The 18,227-nt window shown below is 33.8% G+C and overlaps 1 protein-coding gene across 1 annotated transcript in view; it reads left to right on the top strand.

The window, feature by feature from the left end:
* The window catches only part of CFAP46 (cilia and flagella associated protein 46), a 76,533-nt gene that overhangs the window by 33,867 nt on the left and 24,439 nt on the right, over window positions 1–18,227 (top strand). Inside the window, exons 24-41 of the mRNA XM_074875640.1 lie at window positions 159–290; window positions 2,290–2,455; window positions 2,974–3,058; window positions 3,169–3,307; window positions 3,831–4,014; window positions 4,469–4,628; window positions 5,234–5,421; window positions 7,403–7,525; window positions 7,915–8,082; window positions 8,439–8,587; window positions 10,024–10,122; window positions 10,397–10,526; window positions 11,446–11,592; window positions 12,943–13,143; window positions 14,694–14,800; window positions 15,619–15,801; window positions 16,579–16,714; window positions 17,576–17,764. Of these exons, the coding sequence (XP_074731741.1) occupies window positions 159–290; window positions 2,290–2,455; window positions 2,974–3,058; window positions 3,169–3,307; window positions 3,831–4,014; window positions 4,469–4,628; window positions 5,234–5,421; window positions 7,403–7,525; window positions 7,915–8,082; window positions 8,439–8,587; window positions 10,024–10,122; window positions 10,397–10,526; window positions 11,446–11,592; window positions 12,943–13,143; window positions 14,694–14,800; window positions 15,619–15,801; window positions 16,579–16,714; window positions 17,576–17,764 (2,686 nt within the window). The remainder of the gene's footprint in view (window positions 1–158; window positions 291–2,289; window positions 2,456–2,973; window positions 3,059–3,168; window positions 3,308–3,830; window positions 4,015–4,468; window positions 4,629–5,233; window positions 5,422–7,402; window positions 7,526–7,914; window positions 8,083–8,438; window positions 8,588–10,023; window positions 10,123–10,396; window positions 10,527–11,445; window positions 11,593–12,942; window positions 13,144–14,693; window positions 14,801–15,618; window positions 15,802–16,578; window positions 16,715–17,575; window positions 17,765–18,227) is intronic.

Below are 18,227 nucleotides of genomic sequence, written 5' to 3'. Positions count from 1 at the left end.
TTTTCAAATATTTTCTGATTTTAAAAGTCAGTAGAAGCATTTGTAACTTCCTAAGCTAGGGACATCTATTTAGTAACAACTTGAAAGCATTGTTAATAGTAACTGGTATGTTCTTAGACTGTAAGACTAGCACTTATGAATTATTTGCCTTTATTCAGGCCTGGTAACAGAGTGAGACAAGAAATGTTAAGCACTACTGCCTGTATACAAGGAAAGAGTATAATGGAAAATTTGTCTGGAAGAAAAAATTTGCGTGTAGCAGCATCAAAAGCCTTTGCTCAGAGTGCCAGGTATGTTTTATTTTAAGAGAATACTAATATTAAACAGACCTAAAATTTGATTTACAGATCTGGGGTCAACATATTATCTCCCAAGACTGATAAAAATCAAAATAGTTATGAGTTGAAATGCTTAACAAAGGATTTGACAGATTTTTGCAGTTTAGTAAATTTATCAAGTACCTTCCACGTAGCAGGTCTTGCAGTATCATAGGAAAATCTGGTTGGAAGGGACCTCAGAAAAGCTCAAAGCAGGGCCAGCTCAGGGTCTTATCCAGTCTGGTCTTGAAAACCTGCAGGAATGAAGACTGCACAACTCTGTGAGTAACTTGCTCCACTGCCTGACTGTACTCATGGGGAAAAGTTTCTGCCTATATCTACTCTGAACCTTTCTTATTTCAACTTACGCCCATTTGTGCTTGTCCTGCCATCTGCTATGAAGAGCCTGGCTGCTGCTTCTCAGTAACTTTGTTAGGTTATTAAGAAACTTCCCCTCATTAGGTCCCCTGAAGCTAACTCTTCTCCATGCTGAACCAGCCCTGTACTCTCAGCCTCTCTCCTCAAGGCAAGTGCTCCAGTCTCTGGACCATCTTGGTGGCCGTCCACTGCACTGAGCTCGTTGCAGTTTGTCTGCATCTGACATGTGTTGGGTGGCCTAGAACTGGATGCAGTAGTCTATACGTGGTCTAAAGAGTGCTGACTAGAGGGTGATAATCAGTTCCCTTGGTCTGTCACCTGTCCCTGTTAATGCAGCCCAGGATGCTGTTGGTTGTTGCCAGAGCACACTGCTGGCTGGCTTTCAGCACAGCCTCTGCAGCAGAGCTACTCTGTAGCCAGTCAGCCCTCCTCTACTGTTGCAGAGCATATTAATTTTATGAACTGTATGTCATGAATCGAAAGTGGAAAGATTGCCTTAAATAATGGGAAGGTGATACATGGATGATGCATGATTTTGGTATGAATTGTTTGCTATTTGGAAGAAATAAATTAATGAACAAGAGTAGACAGAACTCTTAGAAGATAAACACATGATGGCTGATGTGAGGCTGTTAACGTTGTCATACTTTCTTCTTTCCATTGGCCATTAAAAAGAGAGCAATAAATGAAGTTAGACTAGCCAGTGTAACAGAACTCTAAGGTGCTGTAATGTTCCACATGAATCTGTATTTTTTTAAATTTTTATGTTATGACAAGCACTTTTTCAGGAAGGACTGAGCATATAGCTCAACACATTCCAAAAGGGTGACAAGAAGTGGTGAGCAAAAACTAGGCCTTAATAAGTCTAGTGTTAAGACATAAGGTATTGTGAGCATATGGACTAAAAATCATGAAACTGTGGGAGCAAATGACAAATATTGCCAGATTCAAAAACTACTTTTTTGAAAACAGTAAAACTATTCAATGGGTGATTTTTTTTTTTAATACCAATCCACAGTTTTTAGCTAAATTCTAAAGCTTTTCCTCACTCATATGAGTACTGTGTTGTATCACAGTCTGGAGAACTATTAAATTTTATTAATTCAAAGTAACGTTTGCATGGAATATGCAGTTTGACTGCAGCTAGAGGCATTTGGGGTATATTCTTGTTACAGTGGTACTGCACTATGCAAAAGCCATAGTATTTTAATAATTGTTTTGTTCTATTTTTTAATGTTTTTAGAATGAGAAATTAACATAATAGGAGGCCAAAAAAGTAGATTATTCTGATAAGAACGTATTGAGGAGATAGCTACTGTTTTTTAATGAAGGTTCTTGAGCTAAGATTACACAGAAATACAATAAAACCATCAATATGGTACTTGTTTATTGCTACTTCTGTGTGTGAAGGTGTTTTGTATATAAAAATGGAAAATATCTTTTGTATGAAGCTCATATGCAAACCTCTCATTGCTGAGATTATATGTGGTGGTGCCTAGATCAGATAAACCTGGATGTCTGTAGAAGTAAAATCCTTTATTTTGGCTAGAGTGTGGTTGTTTTCCTTCATTAATCTGTACTTCACTTTCTTCAGGTATGCAGGTGAAGCTGGAAATTATTCCCTTGTAATGTTTGCAGCTAGACACTTTTGGAATGCATGTTTACCTTTGCTATGTTCTCCACGTGACAGAGAGCAGTTTAAAGAACCTGCTGAAATAATTCTTAAGAATATAATTAAAGCAGAATCTAAAAATAAACAGGTGAGAATATCTAATAGGTATTGTTAATTGTGCTTTTGTTTAGTTATTGGTACTGATGATAAAGAAGAATTTGGGTTTGCTCTGAAGCTCTGGGTGCGTACTTCAAGATACCTTTCCTAAGAGGGGAAAGTGACTTATTTGTTATGAACACATATATGGTTTTGTACCTGTATTCACACAGCACACATTCATGCATGCAGGGAATCACAAACTCTTTTCCATTCTAATATTCTCTGACAGAGTCCTTCAACATTTTGTCTTATTTAATCAGTGCAACTGGTTGAATATTAGTGAGTCTGGTTATTACTGTATTGGTTTTGTATTATAGAACTCATTCTGGAGAAACGGCTGTGGTTTTCAGCTCCATAAGTAGCTATTTAAATAACGGGTTAATAGTTCATATTAACCGTATTAATTGGTTTACAAATGAAACGGAAGTTCAGTAATAGATAAAGACATATGTTAACTGAAAGATAAAGGGGTTTTTTTGCCTTTTTTTTTTTTTCTGGTCTTTTTAGGAGAAGAATGATACGTTGCCTTTGCATCAGTGGATTACAAAGGATTTTCAAAGTATTGGGTTATCAGTTGGATGCTTTCTCCCAGGCATGTTCTTCCTTCTTTTAATCTGGTAATAAAAAAAACCCCCAGTATTTTGTAATGTCATTATTCAAATTCTATAGGATATTAATAAATCATTTGACTATACTTCAAAGGTGCTGAGGAAGATCTGACATTAAGAACCTCCTTATATGGGTTATTATTCCACATATATGCTGATAAAGCTGATTGGGAGACAGCACTAAAAGTCCTGGATGAAGCTATTCAAGTTTTGCCTCAGACAAGACACAGTCTGTAAGTTGGTTGACTTATTTTTATTCAAATAAGTGTCCTGCTTTTTGAGAAGTATAAAACTATGAGTATTTGTTTATTTTGCATTGGGAAAATATTATGATTACTTTTTGTCAGCCTGTCAGTTCTTATAACAGAAAACACTGTTGTGGTTTTTTGATGAAAAAGACATACCTTGGCAGTGCTTCTAATCATTAATCTGTTCATAATATTTGTACATTTCATTTTTTAAAAACTTGTATATAAGTAGTATCTTACTTTTCCAAGAAAATAGGTGGATGAACTGTGTTTATATACCAGAAACTTTAATTATCATAGCTGTAAACCCGTTAAATGGAAACTAAATTATCTAGGATACAGTTTACCTGGTCTTACCTGAGTTCAAAGATTTATGCCCTTTTATATCAGTTTATAAACTTTACATCTCTTTACTATACTGATATGAGTTAGTATATCTGTCCTACTCACAAACTTACTTTACAGGTACAGATGCAAGTAATTTGCAATTTGTTTGGTCTTTTTCTAGCCTGATTTTTAAACATATGGCTACAGTGAAGACAGGATTGGGATGCAATTTTATGATGGACATTCAGAAATTCAGAGATGAAAGTGAAGATTATTTGTCACATATATGGCGTCATTTGGTAACAGTCTCCAGAAGTATCGTTGGGCAGTTAAGCTGTTTTCAAAATGCAATCATAGCTTTACAGGTTTGTCAGTTTTTACTGTATCTTCAGATGCTGATAGAATGATGTTTCTCAAGTGATTCATGGGATTGCAAGTTCTGTGAAGTATATAACTGAATTGTTAGGAAGGCTGTATACTTACTTGACTGTTACTTTCTATAACTTTGCAATTGCTCTTCAGTTGGAAAACTCTATATGGCTGGATCTTGGTATCCAGCAAAAGTTCAGTTGAGTCCTGCCAAAGAAAAATGTCTAAGAGTAGCCCATTGCAAGAAGTTTTGATAAAGCAAAGAATTAACTGGTAGAGTTTTCTGTTACATTCTGTTTAGCATAACTCTGATTATGTGATGCCAATAAAACTGCTCACTGTCTAATTATTAATTTTAGCTTCCATTAAGACTATCTTGAACTTTGGAATATAATTTTGATGGTTTACATCACCAAATCTAAATAAAGTCTTCCTTTATTACTTTTATAGAAACAAGGAAATGAATGGCAGAAAGTTGATTATCTGATGGAATTTGCTGAATGGTTATATTGTAACCAGTTTCCCCTCCATGATGTTATTAAACCTCTGGACTGGGTGGTAGATCTCTTGCTACATATGAAATTTCCTATGCAATCCTCACAAGAAGAAGGTATGTAAAAGGTGTATGTCCTTCAGAGGAATTTCTCAACAGCAAATGCAAGGGATATTTTCAATTTACAACTTAGTTACCACAGAGAATGGCGCCAGCTTGACTATATTTTCTCCAATATTCACTGTCATTTATTCAATGTTAGCTTAAATGTATCTGTGAATTCTGTTGTGCCATGGAGAACTGCCCTCAGTCTTTTAGTATCATAACATACAGTTCCTATCTGATGTAGGGGCTCTTGAGTTGTGAGGTGCTACCAGAAGGCAGTGCTAGGCAGTTTGTTTCAAATGCATCCTCATGGAGGGCCAGATGTGACTGCAGGAAATGATTCCTGTGCCAAGATTTCGGTACCTGTGTTCGTTACTCTTTCATTAGCTTTATACATAACTTATATTATTCATTGAAAATATGGTACAAGTAGCATTGCATGACCATAAGAACATCTTCAGTAGGTGGATTTCCATTTTTCTGTTGTTTTCCCTAAATATTTTCATTTTCAATTCAGAAATTTTAACTTTTGAATAATTTCTTTTAAATAATGTCACTGCGAGCACGTTATTTGTTTTTTAACAAAAAAATTACTATACCAAAATTTTTGCCTACAGAAAATTTGAAGATAGACATTGAAGCAAATGGTACCATGGCCCAAATTAATTTGGAAGATCTGAGTAATATTAAACAATTGGAAGCTTTGTTTAGAGCACAGACATTAATGGCTTTAATTTCTGGTCATAGTTCTTTTCATCAGCAGCACTGTTTGATGGCATATGCTTGTATCATCCGTATCTGGCAGGTGAGATTGTGTGAGATTATATTATATTACGGCCAGTGTATTACAAGTTACGTTGTGTGATTATGGTGCCCGCTATTCATTTCATGTCTTAACTACATCTTCAGAATTTCCACTTTTATGTTATGGTTAGTATATTTTCTCAGGTTTAAGGATTAACCAAGAAAATTGTTCCTCTCAGGAAAATAGAGAAAAGACATTAAGGATAAAAACAGTGGCCCATTGTTTCTCTGAAGTGTGTTCATATGTTTAGTGCAAAAGGTTCTAAAATTCAGTATTTTTAATTAGTTAAAGAATCTTAGTAGTGACAGAATACATGCTGAAGACATGACTGGCAGTTACGAGGAACAGTAATTATAGATGGACCTTCACTTAGGTTGAATCAAAGGGGCTGTCATTTGACTGAAAGGAATTGTGTGACAAATTAAATTTGAATGTTGATTCGTTTTGTAAATTTTGGGAAAAAGTATAAGGCAGGCAGTGTTCACCAATTACTATCATCTGATCGCTTTTTCATTGTTATAACATTCCAAATCAATCTATTTAATTTCTCATTGATAAATGTCCAATTTAAATGTCTATTGAGAATCATAGCAAAAATCAGAGGAAAACAATTATAGATTAAATATGAGTAAATATTTGAAGGGACTAAATCTATACTTGATAATAGTAATGCCACAAATCATTACAGAAACAATCTTAGTGCTATAGATGGGACATATCAACTAGATTGGTAAACTATAGCTTGTGCATAATTTTATTCTAATTAACTATAAAAGCCTGCAATTTGTTGCTCCTGTGGTAGTTATGATCAAATTTTTACTGCGAAATGAGTTTAGACTCTTAACATTTGATGGAAGACAGGAATTTGAAAAAAATTGAATATTGATGTTTTCAGATTTACATAAACATAACTTTTAGTATCCTGAACTTGACTAAGTGTCTTACTAGAGGAAAAATTATCTGAAAGGAGTATTACTGTTTGAATAAACTATTAAAAATAAAAAAATTAAGAGTTAATGCAGCTGTCAGTGCCAGTTGTAGGACAATGAGAGTAACTCTAAGAACTCATATTTACAGCTGAACAGTACTGTGAGAAAAAGAATTACCATGTAGCATTAAAGGAATGAAGGTACTACAGGACAGCTTAACCTTGTTTTGAGTACAAAGTGAAGCAAACTTGACTGCAGATGTCTATTTCTAAAGCAGGCTCTCAAGTGTTAGCACTCCAAAAATAACTCAGTAGAAGATATTAAAATATTCTCTGAAAACTTGAACAATTCAAACCAAATTAGCTGCCTTTGGCTTTTTAAAAGACCCTTTAATTTGAAATTTTCACAGGTTGTGCAGCATCCAGAATTATTTTTTGTTCATATTTTGTATTCAACTTTTGATCCCTCCAACAAAATGTATTCATCTTCTCAAATTAATGTCTGTTTTTTTATTTTACGTAAGATCAGAAGCACTGCTATTGCACATGTGGAGAAATTTTCAGTGAATGTTTCATATGCTTAAATATTCAGAAATTTCTTCCGTATATTGTTGTTTAGTAGCATTATAGAAGACTAATCCAGAAGAACAGAATGACTCTTTGCAGTCTTCCAGATTACTTTGATATGAAATTCATCCCTTGTAGAAGATTAAGCAATCTAGACTAGCGGTTTAAAAAGAAAAAAAATTGAATTTGCAACCATATAGGTTAAAAAAGTAGCAGTAATATTTATCACAGGGATTATGCCATCTTTTGACAGTTCAGATGCTTAATTGCATTGTCATGATCATCCTAGATGCTTGTACAAATAATGTGAGCATCTAGAAATCTTTGAAATTTTCGTTTTCTGAAGCTCTTACACAGATGTAACATGGTATGTGACAATTGCTAATAGCTGTAGGTAGTGACTTACAGTGAATAATCATTATTACTAGAAATTGACATTATTATTGAAACTTAAAAATCATTAACTGTAATTATTTGATTATCTAGGTATCGTTGTCATCATCAGGACCTATTACAAAAGTATTACCAAAGTCTTTGCAATTTACAGCTCCTCAGAAGGTACACTCAATAATTGCTCCTAAAAAAGAGGACAAAAAGAAAGAGAAACAAGTAAGAATCCATTTCCTCTGGAATGAAACCAATCATCTCTTTCTAAGAGATAGTTCCCTGGGCTCATTTGTTGAATAGTTCAGATGCTTCCCTGTAAAGACTCTCATAACCTGTGAAAGATTTCTCTGTGAATCTGTATATCATACCTTCACTCTTGATTGCATGGACTTGACAGGTCATAAATTTACAGATACTTTTTCTCTTTTTTTGTTGCATTGGTCAAAATACTGCTGTTTTTTAAAACCCACAATCCAGAGGTAAAAAAAAAAAAAAAAAGACAAAACTTCAAAAAATATTAAGTGGATATGTTTTCTTTAATGTTAGCTGAACATTTCATACCAACAAGAATGTTAATTTAGCCTCATAAACGTCCTTATTTTTTATTATAGGTTGAAGGTTCTGTTGTGAAAGAGAAGCCTAAAGGGAGAGGATCAGTTGATACCTTACCAGCAAATGTGGAAGAGTGGGCTTATTATGACTGTCCCAATGAAATCAGAGATACTTTTAAACAGAAAACAAGTAGTTATGGTATTAACTTGGATAATTTCCCAAAACCTGTAAGTATACCCCTTAAAATTATGAGAAAAATGAGTAGCAGAGAACTATGTTGCGTTGTAGTTTTTCTGTCTGTGCGATAAAGAGTATGTTCAGAAATCTGTCAGAAATACTTCCTTGTCATAGTATTCATTAACACTTCAAAAAGTGTTAGTCTGTCCTCTGCATTCTGACATGAACTTAACTTGCAGAATAAATTTACTGGCTTTCTGTGTACCCAGCTGCTTTTTCAGTTTGAAAGTTTGTTTAATTTTTTTTTTAGTAAAGTTTGGAACTGAAGCTGTAATCATTAATTTAAAACTTATTCTCTAGAAAATGATGTTTATACTGATTTGAATTTTAAAAATTTTCTTTTCAGACTCGCACTTTGTATTTTATGGACCTTTTATCTAAAGAACTACAGAAAATTTTTTGTCCCCACTTGATTCTTCCCATCTTTCAGCTAGCTGAAGTTATTGCTAATGAAGTTGTGGAATGTAGAAGTCTGTCTGATCTCTATCACCTTCGGTTTGTATCCTTTATTTGTTTTAAATAGAGGAGAAACTGAATGGAGTGACCATCCATTAATATTTCACTAAATAGCAGCAAGACTTTTTGTGTCTTACTGCTTCATATTTGTAATGGGTTTTGTTTCTTTTCATTCCTTTTCTATACCTTTTAATAGAATTTTGATGAATTGATTTACTTGTGGAATTAAAGCCACTAAGTTTACCTGTTACAAAATATGATCTTCACAAGGAAAGGTGTACAAGATTATGAAGTCAAGCCACTTCCATGTGAATAATTTTTGAAATCCCTTATTGTCACCTAAGTGAAAAAGCAAAGTCCAAAAAAATTTCAATAGAAGTATTATCTTTTAAGTATGCTATCTGGCATCAAAAGTACATTGTCTTTAGCTTAAGAACCCAAATAAGTATCCCAAGTAAGCGCATTCTCTTTTATAGAGATTTACCTTTTGACCAAAATTCTATTATTTTAATGGATGATTAGCCCTAAAAGTTTTGATTAAAAAATATTTAATATACATGCAATGGCAAATTATTGCTGTTTTAGTTAGAACATCATGCTTTTTTGAAATGTATTGCATAATGTTTGCTTAATAATTAAGAGTGTTAAGCAATAATTGTTTGCTTAATTCCTGAGTGAAATGCCACATAATGTATTTTTTAAATGGCTGAAACTGATTCCCCATAACAGAATAGATAAATACTCATATATACAAATGTATGTGTGTTTATCTGGATTGCCAATTGATTACTGAGCTACTGTCTTACAAGACTAAAAGTGATTTACTAATAGGAAATTGCTTTGCAGCCAAGCTTTCTTGGATGAATTTTTTTTGTTGACTCCTCAAGATTTGTTTTTATTTCATGGTATTTCATTTATAGCTACGACCTGATTTTTATATATGACCAGATAGGTGTATCTATTTATCAATACGGAAAAGTAGGTTAGCACATACACATGTATGGGGGTTTTTTGCATACCGTAGTGTGACCATATTGTAAATATTTTCGTCCTTTGACCACATCATTTTTGCTGCTAAATTGGAGAGATACAGGTTTGATGGATGGACTGGGGATACTGGTGGATGCCCCATCACTGGAAGAGTTCAAGGCCAGGTTCGTCGGGGCTTTGAGCAACCTGGTCTAGTGAAAGATCTCCCTGCCCATGGCAGAGGGGTCAGACTAGATGATATTCAAAATGTGCCTTCCAGCCCAAACCATTCTATTATTCTATGACTTCGGTCAACCGGTAATTTCAACTACCTTATTTCACCCTTTTTTAATTTAAAATTTTTGTTACTGCCAATATTAGTCAAGACATAAGAAGGTAGGATTGACAAATGTGGAATGTATGCTCTTTATATATAATGTGTTTATATGAAGCAACATAGGGAAGATTCTAATTGTTTCTTAAACATTTCTTCTTTCTATTCTTAGAATTGCCCTGATATGTTCAGACCTGAAACTGAGTCAGGCATCTTCGTATCATGAGAAAGCTGCTGGAGAAACATACATTAGTGAGTTAGAACAAGCAATGTATGTATTTATGTATTTTCACTACAGAAGCTGTATTTAGTTGGGATTTTTTTCACTGCAGTTGATAAGTGTTGTTGGGGGGGAAAAAAATTATTAAAGCCCATGATTTCTTAACACAATTTTGGTATATTAGCTGTGCCCTAAAATTCTGTGCATGATTCTTTTGTATCTGTCCACAGAATGAGTGTATAGTGAAGATGCCTAATACACTAATACTACATTATGAAATACTTTTAAAATATGCTTGAATTTACTTTTTCTTTCTGTGATTTAGGTGTAGGCAAGAGATTGCACTGAAAAAAGAAAAAAAAATACGTACTAAGACGGAAGAAAGAAAAACATGTTTTGAAAATGCTCAGCTGAATGGTAGCAGGGATGAGAATATCTTTACTTCAAGTGAAAAGGTTTTTATTTCTAGTCCAGTTCCTTTAATAAATTACTCGGCACTCTTTCTTTTAATATACTTGCTATTTTGTTTTTAAATAATTTTATACTTGGGAAATACATAAACAGAAACAATAATTAAAAATGCTTCGTAGTAGAATTCTGCTGGCAGGCATCTGCTGAATGTGAGCTGGGTTTGCCTAGCATATTATTTGTATTGTGGAACAACAAGAATAGAATCTGTATTCATACAAAGTAAAACTACTTTTCAGTTTGGGACCAATGAAAATCAGTGGGAAAGACTGAGAAGCAAAAAAGGCATTGTATTCACTCTTGGTCTCGGTTTCTCTTCTTTCTCTCTCCATTACATCACTTCATACTGTTTTGCTTCCCTTATAGATCGGTTTAAAGGCACGTGAATATTTCAGCTCTGTCTTTTCTTTAGGAAGATAATTGCCTTACTGATATTCTTAAAGCTTACCTCCACTTTCCTCTTTATTATGGCAATTCTCTCCTTGTTTTCATTATCATTTTGCTCTCTTTGTATATTTTTCCATTCTTATGCATATAAAATACCTTTTTTTCTAATTACTAATCCCTCAAGTCACCTCTTTTAGCTCTTGCAAATAGTTTTGCTCTTTGATTGTTTTAGTTATTACCAAGAGTCAACTTTTTCGCAACAGTAGATCGGAAGTAGTTAATCTGTTCTAGATTAGTTTTAATAGTATATACTTATTAATTGAACACCTTTTGAGGATTATAAAATACAAACCTCACAGTAAACCTGTTTTTGCTATAATGTAACACTGAATTTTGAAGTTAGAAAGTAAAGCTGGACTGTGGGATACATCAAGAATGGAATATGATAGTTAATAACAATTTGTTCCATCTAGTTTAGATTTGACATTTATGAATGTGTAATATTTTGTTATTTTTCAGTTTTTTGAGTTAAATGTGGTAACCGGAAAAGGACTGAGTGCACTTTCTTTGCCTTATTTATGGATAGAAAAAGCTGAGGTACTAATTCAACTTGGCTTGTATCAACCAGCGAGACTTCTGCTTACAGAGGCCTATGCTGCAACTCAGGTACATCAGAAATAAAACAGAAAAAGAAATATTAATAAAATGTGTAGGAAAAATGTTCATTTTGATGCAGTCGTTCCATAATAATCCAATTACAAAACCAAACCTTCACCCCTCCTAGCCCTAAACCTATGTTGTTTGAGTGTCAACACATAGAAGGTGTACATTTAAACATATGGAACTTAAGTCCAAATTTGTGGGAATTATCTGTAGATTTCAACTTGCGAGGTAGCGTCAGCATCTCTGTCTGCTTTGCAGTGACCTTGGAAGATGTATGTATATCCAAATCTTTTTTGTTAAAATAGTTTAAGGACGTTCAAGATTTGCTCATAAGAGAGAGAGTGCCTTTAGCTTTATCCTTTCAACATTTTATTCGTTTGGAAGTCTAGTTACATAATTTTGAATTTCGTTACAGTTTTACTTCTGTGTTTTGATAATCAGCCACTGACACTGAAATTATGACTTCGAATTTTGGCAGATCTGAAATAAATGTCCATCCACATTGTCTTATTATTAAGAAGCGTTTACATTGAAGATACTCTTCTTATATCTACCATTCTCCATTATAGCTCTCTCCTTGGTTATATTGGTTACTGAAGCATAATTATTGCAATAAATCCTTTACTTGTAAAAAAAAAAAAAATGTAATTGTTATCCTGTTATTCCAAATAATAATTTTTCTTATGTAAGTAAAAACTGTCTATGTATATTTAACATGAACATCAATACTCTGAATAATATATTCATTTATAATGTACATCTCTTATTAAAGCATGAATTTAGAATTGTACATTGAGAAAAGTTCAAAAAACATTAGGGAGAACAATAATTTTAATGATATAATTTCTGTATCCTGTATGTCTGTATGCTAGTGTACTGTCTGTACTGTACACTATATTTGTCTCTTGTATACTACTAGTATATGGTTTTTACTAGCATTAAGTAGCATTTTAAATATACCAGAGCTCTAGTGTATCTAAATCCCAGTTCACTAAACTTTTTCATCACCACATTTCTTGATCAGATACTGATAAATGACAGCAGATATATACATACTAAGTAGTAGCAGAAAAATAGCTTATTTGACTTGTGGGGTAGAATATATGGGAACATAAAGAGATATAAAGTATATTTGATGATTTGACGTTCTTGATATGAAGTAGACACTTCATGTTTTTGAAAAATATTAAGTAATATAGGGAGTAACTAAGAAATTCTATAGATAATTGAGGAAATACCATTTGCTTCTTATTTCTGTACCAATTCATAAGTTTAATCTAAAATATGAATAGAAGTAAATATGAAGAGCAGTAGTGGATCTTTTGTATATCGGTCACGTATCTTTTGTCCTAGGAACTGGGAGCCCTGTATGATGTGTCAAGGTGCTTGTACTTACTTGCTGTATTGGCTAACCTGGAAAGAAACCACGGACAAGCTAAAGCACTCCTTGAGAAAGCACAGCTTCTAGGAGGAAATGAACAGTTTTGGTACAACAGTACTCTTACTTTAATAGAAGCAATTCTAGAGGGAGAGGAGGAAGGAAAACAGAGTGTGGTAAGGAAGTTTTTTGGTTTTGGTGGTTGGTTTTTTTTGCAGCAGTGATACCTCTTTCAGTGGAGAGAAATGTTATAGCCTTTGCATTTCAGTAAAAGCAAAAATAGGTGTTAAATGCAGTTAGTGTTTTCTCTGAACATTCAACAAACATTAATTACAGATTTTAAACAAATGCAGGCCAGTAGAAATGAGACTTTACCCACAGAAGTTTAGGAAGTGTTTATGATAAACTGTATATCCTTGTATTGAAATAAGAGCAATTTTAATCTGGTTTGTGTAACTAAATCCCAGAGACCTGATTCTCTTGGTTAGAATGCTTTTGTACTCAGACAGTTCTGTTAACATTGATGGCTTTATTTCCCATATTTAATAAATATTATAACTTTCAATATTATTTCCTAGTATGCACTTCCTTTTCAGATATTTCAAATAGTTTTACAAATATGATTTCTAGATTCTGAAAGATGCTATTGTAAGTATAATATATATTTATTAAAAACATTTTCCTATTTGACCCTTAACATTAAAATATCCATTTACTGTTCAACCCTTAACTTTCATGAGTTTCATCTTAAATATAATCTTGTTGTGTCTGTGATGATCTGTCCTTTACTGATAATCTGTGTGAGCCTGTTTTGGATAGGGGGATTATTTTGATTTGGGCTGAACTCACATTTACAGTCACTGAAGGACAAAATACCTGGCTACCAGTGAGACTATTTACTAAGGTTTTACCAGGATAGCTACTAATAAAATGTGTGAGGTGTGTTGTGTTTTATTTTTTTTCCTCTACATGTCTGACCAACATGACTGCAGTAGCAAAAATTTTTAATTAGGACAAATCTGTAGATGAGGTTTTGATCATCATCTAAGGGCTTTTTCATTCAAAACCGTTAGTTAGGAACTTTCTTTACATCCCCAGATAGCAAAACTATAATAGTGTAAGGTTTACTTGTGGATTAATATGCTAGTCAGTGTAAGTAAGGAAGCAGGAATATAGAATCAAATGAGTATTTAGGTTAGAAGTCATCTGGTCTAACCCCAGGCAGAGCAGGGGCAATTTTGAAGTGAAATCTGACCTTACTGTTGAATCAAGTTGCTCTGGGCCATATGAGGCAACTTTTCAAATACCTCCAAGAATGGAGATTCCACAGTCCTTCTGGGCCCTTGTAACCACTCCCACCCCCACCCCCCAAAACCAAGTTACTATGAAGGTGGCCAAACGCTGGAACACCTGTTTAGAACTCGCATTTTTCCAAGTTGGATCTGTTGCCCCTTGTTCTTTTACTGTGTACCTTTAAGGTGAGTCTGGCTTCATCTTCTCTCCTTGTGTGTATATGCTCCATTCACTTAATCATATCAAAATATCTAAATATGATAATCACTCATACTTTCTAGATTTATATACAGTTGTCAAGAATCAGTCATCTTGAGGAATATTAATGAAAGATACTTAACATGTTCTGTACAAAATTTAAGCTTTCTAAATGAATGTTTATTATACACAGACATTTAAAATAGAATTATGACATTTCTGATGTTACCTGTAGGCTTGTGAGATACTGGAACACACTGTAAATGTGCTCAAATCTGCTTTACTGAAGAGACCTAACAGACAGTCAGAGTTGGGTTTGATAATTGCATCCCTTGAAGCCAGGTAACTGTCTTTTCATTAAAATATGCCAGGCTCTACTATGCAGCTACATGACCAAATATATGGTGATTTTTACCATTCATCTTTATTTTAGTATGGTGCATTCTGTGGATTCTCAAATATTTTTCTTCTAAGTAATTTGTTTACTCTCTTTTTAAAATTTAAATTTCCTTTCCCATTTCTTCATTCTTGTATGCAGCCCTATTACCTGTTAAGTCAGCAAGCTAGTTCAGATACCACAATCTATTGTGCAGTTTGTGGTGTAGGTTACCCAAAGGAGCCAGATATATTTGCCTGTGCAGAGGTATCTGTCTGGGCACAGATATTCCCACAACGCTATTGTAGTCTGCAGCATTGACCTACTTCTCTCCTCACCATGATCCAAGAAGTCTCTTTATGGTGAAACTAAACAATGATTTTGGTCACATTTAAATCCAGGCACAGAGACCTTAAAATATGTTGGTAAAAGGAGAGAAGTATATAACACTTAGACTTCCTTCTCTTTCCAGAATGTGAAACTTTTGTATTAGAAAGGGAAGACTGTCTTCTCAGTTCAACTATGTTTAGAAGACTGATTAGGCCTATACAGTTTGAATAATTAGATACATGGAACAAGTGACACCTTGATTCTAATCTGAAAATACAGTATTTTGGTGGGGGTTTTTTTTGAGCTACTATAATTTGTAAACCACAGATTTAAAGAATGAAGAGGCTTTTTCTAGATTTCTTACAATTTAAAGGAGAGCAGAGAGAAGTATGTCAGTTTTCAAACACAGCCTGTGCTTTCTGACTGCTATCTTGTCCTTAATTTTTATTCCTAGGAATACACTTATTCAGATACATTTTGCCCAAGATTGTATGAGAATTAATGCTGAGTCTTGTCAGTTGCCACATATGGTACAGGAATCTTACAATAAATTAGTTCAGATTGAGAAGGACTTCTGTTACTATGGGCATAAAAACTGCAGCGCTGAGATACTGCTAGAATGTGCAAATATTCACAGGTAAGATTATACCTCTGATTAAAAATGATATTTAATTAGTCCATGAAGTGTATTGTTTACATTTTTATAGTTAAAAATGGAAAAGAGCAGATAATATTGCAGGGTTTTATATCTTGGTGTTACATGTCTATTTGCATTCTTGATGTGTTCTGTATTCAGAAAAATACTGTAGAATCAAAAATTCTTTTCACTGACGGCAGAGTTAATCTTACATGGCGGTAGTGATTTTTGTATTGTTTTTGAGGTCAAAACAAAGTATCAAGGTCTCTAAGTCAGCTTTTTATCTTCCCATTTGTAAAGGCATTTTGGCAGTCACACCAATCGTTCTCAAGTATTTATAGGCTTTTACAGTTCTTACTGTTGAAAGGGTTCTCTAGAAATTGCTGTAATAGCAGCAGTGCAATACACAGTTTGCCTTGACTCCCAGCTGTTTCCAAGATGTCCTGTAAATGACTGAGCTATGTTTTGTACCTGGCTATTCTGCCATTTTGTTCCTGATGTCGAGTATTATCTGCCTTGCTTCTCTTTGTGTCTTGGCATCTTCTTACGTTGCAGTAGTACGGTTCCCAGAGTAAGACCTTGAAAAACTAATGTGTGAACGTTCACTTTTCCGATTTGAACATTTAGAAAACACATGCAAAATTAATCTATTTTATCTGTTAATTAATCTTTTTAATCTATTCATCTAATTATTTTATTATGTATGTTCAATAGTGCTGTTGTCATAAAAATAAACACGTATGTTAGTTCATTTGGTTTTATGTGGTTTTTTTTCAGGATGATTGCCAATAAGGAAATAAACGAAAAGGAAAGACATAGTCACTATCTAGATGCTTATAACTTAGGTCAGAGGGCGATATCCAAAACAGAGGAAGTGTTTCATAATGTTTGTAGCTTATTTGCAGTTAATGAGGTATGGATATATATTTTTTTTTTCCACTCATGGGACAGAAATCTAATTTAGTTGTATTATTCACTCATTTAAGGATAATTCCTGGAAGCCCCAAATGAGATTATCTTCCTGTAATGATAGAGATTGTTTGAATATAGAAGGAAACATTGCATACCAAAAGAAGTTACAGTTTAAAAAGGGAAGAAGAGAAATGAGAGGATTTCGTTGGTCTTTGTCGATTTTATTTAATTAGAAGATTTGTCTAATAGCTACAAAAGAGAAAGTCTAAATGTGGAGATATTTTTGGTTCTCTAAATACATCACAAGTTTAATATTGTCCACAATAAAGCGTTTATTTCTCAGGAGGGAAAAAAAGGTTCAACAGAATGTTATGTAAATAAAGAAAGCCTGTCTTCAAAACAGTGCATTTTGTGTAATGAAAGCCTCCAGCCTACTTTGCTAGTGTGTACTATTATTATACTCTAGCACCCAGCTTTTTTTTCTGCTTTGCCTTTTTTACAGAGCAAGTATCTTTGTGCAGCTACCAAAACCATTAATATTAAAATTCTTGTTTTATGTACACATTTGTAACTCCTTTGGAAGCAGATATTTGTACCGGGGACATCAAATGTGAAAAGCCAAAACCCAGCTGCACCTTTTATATGCAGCTGCTTTGATTGCTTTGTAATATATTTGACATTGAAGTTTATCTTTTAAATTACTTAAATATCTTCATAGCAATATATGTGATCCGTTGGGACGATATTGTTAAAATGTGTGCTTCTTTAGTCAGAAGAACTACAACATTCTAACTTCTTATTAGGTAAATTTGCAAAAAATACTTGAAATTAGAATTCTACTTTCCTTTCTTTTGTATTTCAGACTACCAGTATTAGTATCCCATTAATGAGGCAGCTAGCTAACAGGAAAATAAATCTTGTAGAAATCCTTTTGGATATCTTTCATCTTGTTATTACTGAGAAAAAGCTTAAAAAAATGGGAGAAGCATCGTCTCATAAAATTGTGGAGGCATTCATCAGGGAAACTACTGAAGGTGATGCAACGGAAGAGGTAATACAAAATATTTAATCCTATGATTTGCGTGTAAAAGGTATAGCAGAGCTTCTCAGCGTTGTTTTCCATAACAGAATGTCTTCCACTACTGAGGAAATGGGTTGCCAGACCATTCATGTAGTTTTGCAGCAAAGAAAGTTCAAGTGTATGGTTTTTGTCTTGGGGATGGTTTATTTGGGGTTTTTTTGGTTTTGTTTTCTTGGAAAGATTTTGTTTCTCAAATGCAGAGACTTAAAACCACTAAGAGCAGCAGGGAAATTACCTGAGGCTTTATAAATGATGGGAGTTTTTTTGCATTATTGTCTCTTCTTTTTTAATCAGTGGGTTTTAAGCAGAACTGCCTAACTGAGCTGATGAATACGAGCATAAGACAAGCCCCACTGGAACAGAGCAGTAATTCTTTCCCATTTTTCTGTCTCTGACAATGACTATAGAAAATCCTGTTACAGGAAAGAACAGT

The sequence above is a fragment of the Strix uralensis genome, chromosome 7, assembly GCF_047716275.1.
Source record: "Strix uralensis isolate ZFMK-TIS-50842 chromosome 7, bStrUra1, whole genome shotgun sequence".
NCBI classification, from domain to species: domain Eukaryota; kingdom Metazoa; phylum Chordata; class Aves; order Strigiformes; family Strigidae; genus Strix; species Strix uralensis.
Note: the sequence above shows the minus strand (reverse complement) of the source record. Positions and strands in the feature narration are given on the sequence as shown.